Below are 16,933 nucleotides of genomic sequence, written 5' to 3'. Positions count from 1 at the left end.
ACCGTGACACCGATCATTGAATATTGTAGGATCGCATGCTTCCAATTTGTTCATTCGAACCAAACTCATGACCCCATACCAAAACTTTGTATTACCTTTAACAACTCAATTATTCATACCCTTTGTAATTCGATGTTTTTGTTTTGATTTTTGTAACTCAAGAATTAAAAGTGGACTGGTTGAATTAGGGCCTTTGTTGAATACTTGTAGATGTAAGCCTTAATGTGTCACATTCTGAAGAAATATAAATCAATTTTTCAAATACTTAAAAATTACAAAACTTGGTAAGGGTATGAATAATGTTACTTAAAGATACTATGTCCCTTTTGCAGCCAACATCAAATTGTGTAGAACTTTGCAGGAAATATGACTATGTCATGTATGTCCTATCTGTGAAATTTAAACGTTAGCAGTGTCCTAATATTCAAATTATGCAAGGAAACCCTTTTCCTTGCTAGACTTCACTGTCAGACGCTATTGAGTGACTGACCGTTTTTTTCTTCTTTGGTAATAACATACATAAAATGAGCTGTAAAGAGTACATGAGCATTTTTCTACGTCAATAACCTAATTCTTGTAATGGCCAAAATTAAACTGATTGAATCTTTGCGCAGCATAAAACGTAAGACCATTCGGTACAATGGTCTGAAAATTAGACTATGACTTACTGGCTCTAAAGCTCTTAAGTCGATTTGACAACTAATAGTCGTTATTTTCTCACTTAAAAATTAAAGACATTTTCAAGCCCCTTTTTTTTTAGGGAAGCTCTAAATTAGTATTATCTTTCAAATGCCGTTGGAATTTAACCTTTTCTTTTTTTTGGCCTGCAAATGGGACATAGTACCTTTAAAAGTCAGGAGGAATTAAATCACACTGATGTGCAAAACTGAAAGTGCTTATATGAAATCTACATTGTACACTGGTATATTCATGATTTTTTTTCCCTGCTATATTTGGGCAAGTTCAAGCAATTTTTGTTGTCTCATATATACTACCAACCACATCCACAAATATAAAGACATCAGCATATTGGATGACTGTTAAATTTGCAAGCCCTGCTAGAGCTTGAAAGGAGAAAATTTATTAAGTAGCATGATAATTTTGATGTCAATTTATATACATGTATGTTCAAGATATAAAATATAACACCAAAGATTTACTGATAAGTACATCAGATGATCGTATAAAGTTTATCATTAGCTCTATTCTACAGCTTGGAGCAGAGTACTAAATAACAAGTAAAATGATACTTCAATTGTATATTTTTTTATATCATTAATACTTCAAAATGTATACTTCGTAAGAAATAGGACACCAAATACCTTCTATTTGCCCCTTGAAACAAAGAAGATTGCTAGTAATGGACAATAATTGATGCATCACTTCTTTACCACATTAAAAAATCAATATAAATTTTGTTTTTTTTGAATAAAAAATCATTTTGCAGATGAATGCTTATGTGAATTGTATTTCAATTAAAGAGGAGGATGTTTTTGTATGTGTTTTAAATTCTATTTTATTCCTTACAACATATCTCATTTCAGAATGTTTAATTCTAGATGAACATGATTACAAACATTAATATGATAGGGCTCCACACAAACTGGAACTGGGGTTCTTTACAAATCGTCTCATCAAATTATGCTTGTGAGTCCGACGTCCTAGTGGTCCTACCCATACATTGTAAAAGTAAACATGGCCTCCAGACCCCTTAAAGGTAAAGACCAGTTTTGGGGGGGAAAATGAAATGGATGCTCTTTATTTCTAATCATGTGAAAGAATATGTTTTGACCAATACATGATGATAAAAAATTTGCTGGGAAACCGCCGACTAATTGATATATTTGGTAAATTAGTTTATCTATTGGACTGTGAGAGATAAACGCATGTGTCGCGCACGTGTGCGTAGTCCCATATACATCTTCTGTGTAAGTGCTTGTAACTTTACGAAGACTGGGCCAAATTTCTTATCATTTTGATGATTCCAGAACCTTGCAGTACACACCAATACTGATATGCTAGATGATCAACCTTTTCTGATCGATTCCACAACGTTTCTTTCACAATGCAATCGCATGACCAGAACTGGTCTTTATCTTTAATATCATTTTGGATCCCAGCAATAAAAGAAAAGCGTGTGGAGAGCCCTGCCTTCCATCACAGCTTTAAAGAATCCTTGATCTTTGCATGAGAAGTAAAATGTACTTGCAGTGGAAAAATAAACTTACACGAGCATAATGAAAAAAAATACATATAAATATCTAGAAACTGAGGGATACAAGCATCATTGATCTTCTGTTTTTGATGAACTGCTACTCTCTGTCTTTGCCTCAATTTGACTAGCACTTGGAACCTCCACGATGATTTCTGTGTTTGATGTACTGCAAAGCTCTGCCACGATATTACTCGGAACTTGGTGGATACCGTCATCATATTTCTTCTGCTTCTTAGCTCGTATTGCATCTAACGTCTCCTCCACTGAACGTTTGTCTCTTTTATTTTCGCTCGGAACTATGAAGACAGAATACAATATATAGAATAGATACCGGAGGTAGAATGATCAACGATTATTTGATATGTGGTCTGTATGCACATTTACCATTTTGACATCTCATACACCCTTTCCTTATCTCACTTTGCATCTATCTAATAGTCAGCCCTATTAAGCATACATACATGCCTATCTATTGAATCTTCAAATCAAAACAGAGAAAAAGTTGACTAAGTAACACTGTAATAAATAATTAAATATATTTAATAGTCCCTTTAAATATCATGAAATTAATTAAATAACACTCGTTAATGTCATCTTCACTCATGTAAAAAAATTTAAAATAAATTTTAAAAATGCATATGGTACAATGAAAAACTTTCTATTTTCAAATCAAACCAATGAAAAAGTTGACAGCAACGAATATATTTAGTAGTTCCTTTAAATATCATGAAGTACATGACACTCGTTAATGTAATGTAAAACAAAACTAGATGGAACTTTGACTGCGCGCAGTCGAAAGTGATGCCTCCGTCATAGAGCAATTTTAGAAACCAAAATGGAAGAAATTTTTCAAATTCAAGTTCGGTTGAAATCCATTAACAGGTTCTCAGAATATCGTGATTACAAGCTATTTCTCATATACATGTATGACCCTTTGATCTTTGACCTCATGACCCCAAATGCAAGATACATACATGTCCTCATGACCCCAAAATCTAATCAATTCATTGGCTCTGCAAGTTACATACATGACCAAAGTTTGGTAGGAATCCATCAGTCGGTTCTTGAGATAACGCGATCACAAGCTATTTTTGCATACATAATGAGCCCTGTGACCTTTGACCTTGTGACCCCAAAATCTAATCAATTCATTGGCTTTGCAAGTTACATACATGACCAAAGTTTGGTAGGAATCCATCAGTCGGTTCTTGGGACGTACGTACAGACGTACGTACGGACGGACAACCCAAAAACATAATGCCTCCGGCTACTTCGTAACGGAGGCATAAAGATAACAACAAATAAAGAAGTACATGGAAATTAGAATTCCACCCTCGTAACCATCAAAGTTTCAGTGAATTTTGGTTCCTTGCTCCAGCGCATATTGCTCTGCAGTCATTTCCTTAGGGTACACACACACACAAAAGAAATAAATCTGAAATTCAAATTTGGACCCAACACTTCACCTCAACCCGGCCCTAAACAAAGCACCCAAATTGCAACCATAACCCATACCCTGTCTTTTCCACAAGATAAAGACTGTCCAGAGGAAATGTCACCTGATCATGTGACAGATCACATGACTTTAATACTCCGATCATGTGACAGATCACCTGACTTTAATACTCGGATCATGTGACAGATCACCTGACTTTAACATAGATGGATAGGAAGAATCAATGGAAGACTTAATACCGAAGCCAAACTGCTTGTTTGGTGTGAGATGACGGGCTGCATCTTTGGCACTCTCCTCCCCGATCAAGTCTTTGTACTTAGCCTTGTAATCTGAAGTGGGTACCACCTTGACCGGTTCTCTTGCCTCTTCCACCTGCCGCGCCTTCTCCGCCTCCTCCGCCTGCACGGATTTCACACAACAGGGAAATGAAATAATGCTGTAATATATTCATTCATTAAAGGGAAGTCCACCCTGAAATTAAGTTAGTTTTAATAGGAGTAGAAAAATGAGAGAAACAAGTCAGTGAAAGTTTGAGCAAATTCCGATTAAAAATAAGGAAGTTAGGAATTTTGAAGTTGTAATCAATCAAACACAAATTGGCAACTCTATGACGTGGTATCATGCGAGCTCAACTTCCATTTGCTCAGTACTAAAAAAGTCTAAAATTTTCATTTTCCCTCAAGAAAAATTTCAACCATACATGCACCCTAAATATAATAATTGCAAATATGTTACTATACCGCCCCTGCAAGGAACAAATATATATTCCGTCATCAATAACAAAGAAAACATGATTTTATGGAATATTATGCACAAAGCAAATGAAGGAGAGCTCGTATAATAAGTCACAGAGTTGCCAATTTGTATTTGATTGATCACAACTTCAATAATTCATAACTTTCTTATTTTCATTCAGAATTTGCTCAAACTTTCACTCACCTGATTTTCTTATTATTCTGCCTCTATCGAAACAAACTTATTTTGGGGGTGGACTTTCCCTTTAAAGGTGGTACATAATTTTGATTTACCTCATATTCGAAGCCCAGAATTTGAATCATAACTCACATTTGTAATTGTTGTTTTCTTTTTGATAAAGTCTTTATTTCAACATTCTAAAGTGACTGAGATGAACCTACAATCTACATCAACATATTTAGTTCATACTGCCAGTAATATATCAATGACATCATTCTATTTCTCTCTCCACAGTTTGTAAAAATATGGGAAAGAAAATGAGTAAACAATACATTTGTGTAACTGATTATATAAATCAATTACAATAAACTTATTGAATTCTCATTGTAAAAGGCCACACAAAATAAGAAAATAGAAGAAATAACTACATGAACATGTTTAGTCGTTACTGAGTAAAATATTGATGACATTATTCTATTTCTCTCTCCACGGTTTGTACAAACATGGGAAAAGAAAGAAAATGAAAAAGCAATACATTTGTGTAACTGATTATAAAAATCAATGACAATAAATTTACTGAACTCTCATTGTAACACGCCACACAAAACAAGAAAACAGAAGAAAAGAAATGAAGGATTCTATCGGAGCGTACCACTTTCTTTGCCAGGAACCTAGCCTCCTCTGGATCCCACTTCTCTCCTCTCTTGTAGGCATTGAGTTCCTCCTCGGTAGGGGGGATTTCCTGTATTAAGAAAACATTCAATAAAAGAAATTATGCACATCGAGGGTTCAGTGACACAAAGACGTAACTCACTTTTTGAACATAGCTCCTCGGATATACACTTGTTGTTGTCAGTGTAACCCATTGTACCTGGGCCCCGTTGCACAAAACTTACCATTGATGGTAACTTTGCCATCAATGGTAACTACAGTGGAAATCTTGATTTTTATTGGCTGTTGAGTCCTGTTAACATGGTAGTTGCCATTGATGGCAAAGTTACTATCAATGGAAAGTTTTATGTGACGGGCCCTGTAATGCATATTTGGATAATTTCATACATGTATTTTTAATGGACGACACGCGATGCATGATTAGTTTGTTTTAAAGTTTTGTCCCTGTTCTTAAAAGTCAGCAGCTTCTGATTGCTGAAATATACCTCAAAATAAAGGAGAAATGGGAATTCCATATGGATAACACTGTATTGAAATGTGACCAGCCAAACAAGCTTACATTATATTTGTTTTGATCCTCTTATGGCTTTCAAAACTTGAAGACCCAGGTTTTTATTCTTGTTTTGGTCTTAGACACTATACGACTGACTACGATCTGATCTGGGAAGAATTTGCAGTAACATTTGTTATGAACATACATGTACAAGGTCTCAAATCTTAATATAATTGAGGATCTCAAGTCATATGATTAATGAAATCTAAACTTAAAGGGAATTTATGCTTCTGTAAGGTTTTAATTTCACTGACCCAAGTGGTTACTTGTTTATTTTACACTGTACATTTAGTTTTCCACTCCGATATGCTTTAGCGCACTCCTGACCTACATTCATTCTCTCCTGTCTGCTAGCTCTTGGCTTCTATTGTTCTGTCCCTATTCATTCATCCTCATGCACATTACCTGCTATAGCACCACACACACACACACACTCTTCCTTATCTCTTAGCTATTCAACCCAGCACACATGGCACATGGCACTCTATCTTTTACAAGCTTTTCTATTGGTTACTTACTTATTGTCCAATCTTGTGATTGGTTATTATTGTTTGATGGACTGCATGTCAGCCATCTTGGCAGCCATTTTGTGGTTGGAATAAAATCTAATAGTGCAGCTCAAGTCCTCAACCATGTGAGACCACTTTTGTTTTGTGTGGGACTTTACAACTGGTGGCAGCAGTGGTTTTTCTGCACTGAACTGTAATTGCAGCCTTCCTTCATATGTAGAAATTCCTGCAGTGTTTTTAGTGGTGAGTTGCAAAGTGAAATTCTCCCTCCATCTGTATATGAATGTGAATGTTTGAGAGCATGATATCACCCTTCTTCTGCACTGATTGACCTCCCTTCATTTTAAGCTGAGGCAGTTAGTGTTTGTGTGTATTCAACCTCCTTCATTAATTACTGAAGTTTCATCTTGACTTTTTGAGCCTTGATTTCTTCCTACATCAGTAGTTTTGTGAATTCCTTCATTCATCCTTCATCAGTAAGTGAGATTTCCTTTACCCTTCTTCATACTGGAACTGTATTTTGGTGAATATTCCTGCATTCATCCTTCATCGGTGACTGAGGTTTTTTTCTTCACGTACCCTTCATACAGTTCTGTATTTTTCAAGCAACTTATCACATCCAGTTTGCATGTATAGTCTGCCTTTGGCTGCCGTACATTACAACATTCTGCCATATCAACCTGCATATTCTACATAGTGTTGGCGTAGCAACGTAACCAGTTGCAGAATACACCCTCCTTCCATCATAGCCGCTCGCCACAGGTATTTCAACTGTTGAGTTTGCATTTTCTTCATCTGCACTCAGAGTGACCCCCCATCCCCCCCCCCCCTCCTTCACATTGACTCATTCAGTAAGTTTTACTGGGTTGATATCTTGTTGATGATCATATCTGTTGAGTCGATTGCTTCTAATTCCTACAGTATGGCATCTTATCGCATGGAATTGCCAGAAGTGTTTACGGGAGAGAACGGCAAGGACTTCCGTCAATGGATACGTCGATTTGAAGTTGCTGCACAGGCGTTTTCGGACACTTCTATCAACTTAACCACCCTCCTTCCGGCAAGACTAGCAGGATCAGCCTTCATCGTGTGGGAGAGCTTGTCTGCTTCGGACAAGAAGGATTTCAAGAAGATGAAAGAGAAACTCTCTCAGGTTTTCGGCCGGACACAGTTTATTGACACATTCAAGTCTTGTATTACTGCCCGAACTCGCCAACCAGGTGAGCCTTTAGAAGTGTTTGCATCAGCCATTGCTTCCTTAGTAGAAGAGGCTTTCCCGTCCTATGATGACGATGCAAAAGGTGGTGAGAGATTTCGCCGATTTGTTGCCGGGGTAGACAAACCGCTTCAAGTTAAGATTCACGAGCTCGGAGGCTTTGATTTTGACGAGGCCTTGAAGATCGCACTTCGTGTAGAAAGAGCACACCAAGCACACAATTTTGGTATAGTAGCAGCTGTAGATGATCGGGTCCAGGACAAGACGCCTGCAGAAGCATCGGTCTTACGACTACTACTGCCAAGACTCAACGAGTTAGAAAAGAAGCTGGATAGGATGTCCTTAAAGTTAGAGACAGTTGAAAGGCCTAGCAGATCTCAGCAACGTGGTGGAAGCCCTTCAGGACGTGCCCATGAGGGAAGACACATGGAACGTCGTGGGTCTCCGTCACCAAGCCGTGACTACCGAAGACACAGGTCGCCAGAATATACAAGACAGAGATCTCCGGAATATGCAAGACACCGATCTCCAGGATATTCAAGACACAGATCTCCAGAATATGCAGGACGCAGATCTCCTGAATATGCAAGACGCATATCTCCAAGCCCTAATCAGAGCTACGCATGTCAATCTAGGACTTCACCCTCTAGACGGCCCTATGAATCGTCTAGCAGCCGAAATCAGCAGCATCCTTCCACTGCAGGTTATCAAGTTGACTCCCATAGACAGGCTCCCTATCGTCAAGTTCGTTTTGAAGACCAGCAGCAGGGAAACTTCTGGTAGTTGAGGAAGAGGGCCATTCATCAACTACACAAACCAAGGTCCCAATTCGAATAGCACCTATTTCGCCAAAGAAATCACCCTACATCCCTATCGTTATCGACAATGTCTATGTATTGGCACTCGTAGATAGTGGATCATTCATCTCTCTGTTGAGTGCCAAATTTTTGTCATCCATTCCAGCATCGCAAAGGAGCCCGTTGGAAAAGTTGACATCCATGGCATCTACTATCACAGGTGGGCTGGTAGACAACATTGGAACAATCGTACCATCTCTGCACTTAGGGAACAAGGCTACACAACACAAGTTCGTTGTTGCACGCAACATCACTCATTCAGTTGTCCTTGGATGGGACTTTATTGACAGCCAGAATGCCTGCATATCGTCAACATCGTTCAACATGCCTGGAAATGTTATTCCCTTCATCGATCGTCAGCAATACCAAGCCCCGCTGAAATGTAAAGTTTCTCTTGTTGGACAAGCTCGGATTCCCCCAAGCTGCGAAACTCACGTCCAGGGAAGATTGTCGTCGCCACAGTTCGACATCATACCAAGAGAGTACGATGGCTACTTTGAACCAACATTGCAAGATCACATTCCTGTTATCGGTGCCAGATCTCTGTTCAAGCCTCAAGATGGTCTTATTCTAGTACGCCTCATTAATCCCTCTGACGAAGCAGTCGATCTACCTGCAGACACCTGCCTTGGTCAATTCTTCTCCATTACTGGGGATACCGAAGAGGAATACAAGATCATGAGCGTAACTACTGACGCTGATCCACAAGTGACAGACAAGTCACCAGTTGCTGGTGTTCTCCCTTCTTCCGAACTCACGAGAACAGAGTACGAGAAAGCTGAACATCTTCTTCAGACCTACAGTGATATTTTCAGCACGACGTCTCAGGATATTGGTCAGACTGACATTATTCATCACCACATTGACACCACCACAGCTACTCCAATACGACAGAGGGCGTATCGAACTTCACCAGCAATGAGAGTGGAAATTCAGGAGCAAGTGGACGAACTTCTGCAAAGAGGCATCATTGAAGAGAGCTTCAGCCCATGGGCGAGCCCAATCGTCATGGTGAAGAAGAAGGACAACACATACCGATTTTGCGTGGATTACAGAAAACTCAATGCAGTAACTGTTAGAGATTCTCACCCTATTCCACGGCAAGATGATTCAATTGACTCCCTTTCTTCATCAGCATATTTCAGCGTCATGGACTTATCAAGTGGATATTGGCAGGTCAAGCTTGATCCCCAAGATACAGAGAAGACTGCTTTTACCACAGGCACAGGGCTTTACCAGTTTACTGTCATGCCATTCGGACTGGTCAACGCTCCCATGACATTTCAGCGTCTCATGGAAGCCGTTCTACATGGCCTCCACTGGTCTACATGCCTTGTATACCTTGATGACTGCATAGTCATGGGCAAGGACTTCGATGATCATTGCAAGAACCTCCAAGAAGTATTGCAACGATTCAGAGATGCTGGACTCAAACTTAAACCCTCAAAGTGTGGCTTTTTCAAGAAAGAAGTTACGTATCTTGGCCACATAATCAACACCGAAGGAGTGAAACCTGACCCAAACAACGTTGAGAAAGTCAAGTCCTGGCCTCAGCCGAGGACACCTACAGATGTCCGATCCTTCCTTGGCCTGGCATCTTTCTACCGACGTTTTGTGCCAAGTTTCTCTAAGATTGCAACTCCCTTGTCGACCCTTACACAAAAAGGTCAACAGTTTGTATGGACAGCAGAGTGTGAAAAGGCTTTTCAACATCTGAAAGAAGCTCTAACCAATCCACCTCTCCTCGCCTATCCAGACTTTGAAAAGGAGTTCATCCTATCTTCGGATGCATCCCTTCATGCAGTTGGTGCTGTCCTCTCACAGACTCAAGATGGTAAAGAACGTGTAATCTCCTACTTCAGCCAAACTCTCAGCGCTACGCAGAAGAAATGGTCTACCTATGATCGAGAGCTCTGGGCAATTGTTACAGCTGTTCGCCATTTTCGTCATTATCTGAGACACCAACACTTCACTATCCTGACAGACCACAAACCTCTTTTGGGTCTCACGAAGTTCCCAATTCAAGACGATGCAACTGGGAAGAGAACACGATGGATATTGGAACTCAATTCCTACACGTTCAGCCTTATTCACAAGAAAGGACAATCACACAGAAATGCAGATGCATTATCTAGACGCCCGAGTCAAGAAAGCCAAGTCACTCCAAGATTGACAGATCAGCTACTCAAGCACATGGTGACCAATTCACTGTGTAATGCAGTCGAGACTCGTTCATCAACAAACACATCTACTCCCAATGATGCAACGAGGCAGTCTGCACCAAACGTCCTTCATCCTTATCGTGGTGTAATCCTTGACAGTGATGTAGATGTTCAACATGAACAGCAACTAGATCAAGACATCAGTACAGTCATCGATTGCATCAACAATGGTGAGCGGCCAACCATTCGACAGATCCGTAGACACAACCCCCGGGTTAGACGTCTCTTGTGGCAGTATCCCAAATTCATCCTCCAAGACGGTATACTCTACAGGAAGAAGAAAGACAAGCTTGGTAATCTCTCATTCCAACTTGTCGTACCAAACTCCCTCATTCCAAGGGTACTTCAAGAGTTACACGGTGACCCATCATCCGGACATTTCGGCGCTCATCGCACAATACAGAGAGCAGAGTCAATGTGCTATTGGCCCTTCATGAACAAGGAAATCACTGATTTCTGCAACACATGCACAGCTTGTGAGTCCTTCCGGTTACCAACCCCTAAGCATCAAGCACCCTTACGTCCCATTACCACTACTCGCCCTTTGGAGATGGTCTTTGCCGACATTGCTGAGCTTCCAAGTTCAAGACGAGGATTTCGCTATATACTCGTTGTGACTGATCATTTCAGCAAATATGTCAATATCTTCCCAATGAAAGATCAGACTGCTCCAACCATCGCCAAACATCTGTTTGAAGAATATGTGAAAGAACATGGTATTCCAGAGACTTTGCACACCGACCAAGGTCGACAGTTCGAGTCCAGATTAGTGCAAGAACTATGCAGCAAATTGGGCATCAAAAAGTCTAGATCGACACCCTATCATCCCCAAGGAGCTGGCATAGTCGAACGTTGTAATCGCACCATCAAAGATCAACTTGCGAAGTACATTTCTCATCAAGGAGGAGAATGGGACACTCACATCAATCAAGTCCAGTTGGCGTACAACACAAGTACTCATGCCTCAACAGGTTTGACGCCCTACTACATCATGCATGGCAGGGAAGCCCGTACACCTGCGAACATCACCTGTTCAACTCCCCCTCCATCGTCATCTGGCAAGACACTCCTCGAATACACAACCAACCTGTCTGAGCGATTGAGAAAAGCATGGGAGTACACCATACAGAATACACGACAGCAACAGCAACAACAGAAACGACAGTATGATGTGAAGAAACGCATTTCCAAGTACGACACAGGTGACTTTGTTTGGTTACATGACCCAACCAACATCAGGAACAAACTCGAACCAAACTGGAAAGGTCCTTTCAGAGTATCTTCCTCATCAGATGATGGACTAAATTATGACATAGTTCATGTCCATGATGAAAAGTTCAAGCGACGGGTCCATCATAATCGTTTGAAACCGCATCGAGCTAGAGCCCCACAAGTGATGTCAACTCCACCATCCCCACCAACCCCACAGCCTACGTCAATACATGGGACTGAGAGGACAACGACACAGTACCCACCAGGTCCCCCAGCAGAAGACGAGACTGGGAGAAAGGTGCAATCAAATCAACCTACTAGCCATGGACCAGCCTATATCACATGGTCATCTCGACCACCAGATCGCATCCTCCATCACGAGCAGTCGAACCATGACCGACCATCACGGTCAAGTTTGTCTGTTCGGCAACAAGCCTCAAACCAGCCAACCAGTTCAACAGAACGCATCCTCCATCACCGACAGTCAGACCATGACCAACCATCACGGTCAAGTTTGTCTGTTCGGCAACAAGCATCAAACCAGCCAACCAATTCTAGCCACTAATCCAGGCTAATTGACTCAGCCCCACTTCAGCAACAACCTAGGCCATCCCTGCCGACTACCCAAACCCAACATCAGCTGTCCTCGCCGGTTGGCCAACTTCAACTCAGACCCCAATATCAACTGAGGTCAACGACTCACCAATCCCAACTTTGGCCATCCTCATCAGCTGAGCAACCTAAGCCGTCCTCATCCGCTGACCAACCTCAACCTCAGCCATCCTCATCAGCTGACCAATGCCAACATCAGCCGTCCTCATCCGCTGACCAACCCCAACATCAGCCGTCCTCATCTGCTGACCAACCCCAACATCAGCCGTCCTCATCTGCTGACCAACCCCAACATCAGCCGTCCTCATCCGCTGACCAACCCCAACATCAGCCATCCTCATCCGCTGACCAACCCCAACCTCAGCCGTCCTCTTCCGCACGTTCGAGATCTGGTCGACAGGTTAAAGTACCCGCCAAGTTTCAAGATTACGAACTGTAAAGACGTTTGAGAAATAATGTTTGCAATAGTGATAGATAATTGGAAGACCTGCTGATTTTCACTTTTCTCCGTCATACCTTGCATTGCTACATTGTTCGTGACAATATGTTATTGAGGGAATTGTTGATTTGAGAACGTTTTGGAAGGTTTATTATATTTTTTGTAGGAATTGTCCGTAAAGATAGGATTAAATTGTCAGTTTTTAATGTTTAGACGGGAAAAAGAAGATGACAAGCTTTCAAACATTTTGTCATGTGTTTTTCCATCAAATTAGTTAGTTACGCATCAATTAGGTGAACTCCTTAATGCGCCCATCTTTTATTTTCAAAAAAAGAAGAAAGAAGACTAAAATGTCAATTTTTGATTGCAATTTTGCAATTGTGCTGAATTTTAAGATACAAAAAAAAAAAATTAAAAAATGTGAGATTCAGATTGTATTGGTCACAGGGTTGACCTGCATTATTTTACAAAAAGGACTATATAAATGTGTCAACAACAAAAATTGTTGGGATTATTTGATTTTAAGTACATGTTTACATTGTTTTCTGAACATCATTTTTAGTCATTTGACTTATATTGATGTTTTAGATATTTGGATTTAAAACAGATTCTTGATACATGAATTCATAAGATGTGTTTTTTTCTCATTACATAAATCATGTGTAGTCGAGATTATATCGACCATAGACACAGTATTTGTATAATGCCTCCTTAAATCTGAGACAGTTTTGAAAGAGTTATGTCAGAATGCATGCATATTCTCTGTGTACATTGTATTTCATTATTCATTATTCAAAAAAAAAAAAATTAACAGTGATTCACGAAACAGTGATATATTTTTTTTTAGGTGAAGACATTGCCTGTTCATGTATTTTTTTTTTTTGAAAATTGCCAAATTGGATATGAAATATTTGATATTTTGTCATTACTGACAGGGAAAAAAAAAAAGAAGGGAAATTATTTAATGTGTATGTCTACAAGTCATCCGACTGGAATTTTCAGGGTGGAAAAGGATAGAACCCATTGAAGTTGGGAAGTTGTTTGGAAGATGTTCATTGATGAAAGCATACCATTTTCTTGTATTTGCTCTATACATGTATGTGACCTTTCATTTTAAACAGTTTAATTTTCCCTAATATGAATGGATGCTATTTCTTTAAAAAAAAAAAAGAAGGAGAGGGAATTGCACAGAAGAAAAACTTCATGATTTGATTTGTTCAGGTATTTCGAGCAAATTTTATGTGACTCATTTTCTTCGGAAACAAATGCATGTTAATACGATGTATCTTTTAAAATGAGGACATTTTTTCTGTGAAGATGGTATATTATGTAAGGTTTTAATTTCACTGACCCAAGTGGTTACTTGTTTATTTTACACTGTACATTTAGTTTTCCACTCCGATATGCTTTAGCGCACTCCTGACCTACATTCATTCTCTCCTGTCTGCTAGCTCTTGGCTTCTATTGTTCTGTCCCTATTCATTCATCCTCATGCACATTACCTGCTATAGCACCACACACACACACACTCTTCCTTATCTCTTAGCTATTCAACCCAGCACACATGGCACATGGCACTCTATCTTTTACAAGCTTTTCTATTGGTTACTTACTTATTGTCCAATCTTGTGATTGGTTATTATTGTTTGATGGACTGCATGTCAGCCATCTTGGCAGCCATTTTGTGGTTGGAATAAAATCTAATAGTGCAGCTCAAGTCCTCAACCATGTGAGACCACTTTTGTTTTGTGTGGGACTTTACACTTCTTTAGAGAAAGAAAAACTAAATCTGCTGAGAAGCGTAATGACATCAGACCACTAGTGCATTTGACTATGACTGGAAACCAATTTGACTTGTATTCTGACTAGAATAATTAAAAATTCTGGTTGTGAGGAATATCGATTGTTTAGAACCAAACTTAGTTTAATAGATGATGTATGTTTAGATTTCCATATTTAATACAATTGCCATTTCTTCCAAAAATCGGATCGCAGGGGGATCCTGTAGAGCACGATGGGCTTAAGAGTTAAAACCACCAAAATACACTTTCACTGATAAATCCATGACAATAACCAACACTGCAATATCTCTCACATCACCATACAAGCCATTACTTATAAGCAGCGTCCACATGTATCTCTCATATCTCTCATTAATTCTTGAAGCAGCAAAAACTATTGCCCCATACCTTTTTGAACAACATGATATAGCGGTCTACTTCTGCCTCTCCGAAAGAGAATGAAGTCATTCCAGCTACCTCTGCAACGTCATGTCTGTAAAACAGAATATTTCAAAGTGAAATGACTCATCAAAATTGGTGGCAGGATTCTGAAGTATTGATTAATTTCAAAGAGTACAGACATCTATGTAATTTTCCAAAAAGATTTTTTCACAGACAGTGCAAATAAAAAGTTTGCCCAAAATATTAATTCAATTGTACATATTCTGAAGTTATACACATTAAATAATGAGGCCATACACGGATTCACACTTTACATTTCTTACAACCAAATTAATTCTGAAAATCAATACATATTAAAATCTTTTAAGATTATACTTGTGATAGGGCAACAAAATTAAATAAAATTTCAAAGATAATACACATGTATGAAATATGTCTTTTTGCAGGGTAGGAAAGACAACTTTAATTGGGGATTTGGAGGTCTACATTAATGCTTAATCTGGATTTGATGACACAACTCATTATCAAATTAAACAAAAGTTGTATCTTTGGAGATTCTTTTCTCATTTAGCTTTCTAAAAACATCTTAGAGGTACATTGCCTACAACCCTATTTTTGTGTGTTCAGTTCACCGACTTGCTGTATGATGGATGGAAAAACATTAGAAAGACTTACATTATGCTGCGATAAACCTTGTCAATCGGTGGATACTTCAGTCTGGTTCGTGCGCTGTCATTCAGAAATGCATCAACTTCTTTCTCGACTTTTGCTCTGAATTCGTTCTTCCGCTTCCTGTCCTCCAGCTTCATCTTCTCAATCTGGTTCTTCCTCTCTTCATTTAAAGAAGGTCAAGAAACGAATAGGGGTCAGGAAAAGAATGAGGATCAAGATAAGACGAGGGGTAAAACACAGAATCAATCCAAACAAAGCTCAAATAATACACACAAAATTGCATGGCCATTCTACATCAACAGCAAAATGTGCAAGGTAAGCAAAGCCGGGAAAGCCATTTTGTATGCATCGAGCTACAAGTTCGTAATGACGTTATCACAGTTTTTCTTCATAATCATTTTGCCTTCTAGAAGGGATGATATTTAGACGACATCATGCGCAGCGAGAGTTTAAAATACGGTTTGCAAGATTTTCAACATGGATGTCGATTTCGACCCATAATTTCCTGAAAATGGACCATTAAACGGATTTATTCAGTCAAGAAGGTAAGTGGATCCGACGTACAATAGCCTAGATCTAGGCCTAATTTACAATATAGAATAAATTGGATATGCATGAGGTAAAATGAAATTTTGGGGAATTTGGGGGGCATAAAAATATGGCCGTAAATGGCCATGGTGTTTGAAGGAGAAATGCCTATGGTCCGCTTCTGGCTCTAAAGAGATGAGCCGACCCTACCCAAATAAGAGGCTTAACGAACAAAAGAGACAGAAAATTTGGGCTATAGTTGGCTGTAATGTTAGTTTAGCTGAAACTAAAGTTTACCGCGCGCGCGGCCGCGGAGCAAGGGACTCGTTGCCTCTCCACAGGCCACAGCAAGCCACAGCCACGGGGTCAGAGTTGATGCAATTACCGGTACCGGTAGCTTGGCCGCAGCTCTGCACTTCTTCTAAGTTAGTTCTAGATCTAGATCTACGTCGTGGACGATCAAATGCAAATTGCAAAATAACTAATCATCAGGTAAAATTGTATCTCCTTGACTCTCACCTTGTGCTAACTTCTTTTCTTTCTCTCCTACTGAAGGAGGTTTCTCCATGGAACTCAAAATACTGCCCAGTAAATCCATTATTTAGCGGTGTGTTTATCGATAACAAACTCAATTGGGCCTGGGAATTTACTGAAGGTAGCAGACATTTTTCA

The 16,933-nt window shown here is 39.6% G+C and overlaps 1 protein-coding gene across 1 annotated transcript; it reads right to left on the bottom strand.

Annotated features, from left to right (window-relative positions):
* Nucleotides 1-2,041: 2,041 nt before the first annotated feature.
* On the bottom strand, nt 2,042-16,933 carry LOC115924514 (sperm-associated antigen 7-like). The gene is made up of 6 exons (XM_030986833.1): nt 16,781-16,933; nt 15,737-15,893; nt 15,068-15,152; nt 5,239-5,328; nt 3,911-4,070; nt 2,042-2,511 (listed from the first exon to the last, which is right to left on the bottom strand). Exons 1-6 carry the CDS (start codon nt 16,857-16,859, stop codon nt 2,285-2,287), a joined length of 798 nt encoding a protein of 265 aa, XP_030842693.1. The 5' UTR covers nt 16,860-16,933; the 3' UTR covers nt 2,042-2,284.

The sequence above is a fragment of the Strongylocentrotus purpuratus genome, unplaced genomic scaffold, assembly GCF_000002235.5.
Source record: "Strongylocentrotus purpuratus isolate Spur 01 unplaced genomic scaffold, Spur_5.0 spur5_scaffold_16, whole genome shotgun sequence".
In the NCBI taxonomy this organism is placed as follows: domain Eukaryota; kingdom Metazoa; phylum Echinodermata; class Echinoidea; order Camarodonta; family Strongylocentrotidae; genus Strongylocentrotus; species Strongylocentrotus purpuratus.
The sequence above is the reverse complement of the archived record's forward strand: the minus strand, read 5'-3'. Positions and strand labels throughout refer to the sequence as shown.

Excerpts from the sequence above, each read along its gene's own strand:
- LOC115924514 (XM_030986833.1), bottom strand. The coding sequence starts at position 16,859 with ATGGATTTACTGGGCAGTATTTTGAGTTCCATGGAGAAACCTCCTTCA. Across the intron at positions 15,153-15,736 it reads AAGGTTTATCGCAGCATAAT|ACATGACGTTGCAGAGGTAG; the intron begins GTAAGTCTTTCT and ends TCTGTTTTACAG. Across the intron at positions 5,329-15,067 it reads ATATCATGTTGTTCAAAAAG|GAAATCCCCCCTACCGAGGA; the intron begins GTATGGGGCAAT and ends TTCTTAATACAG.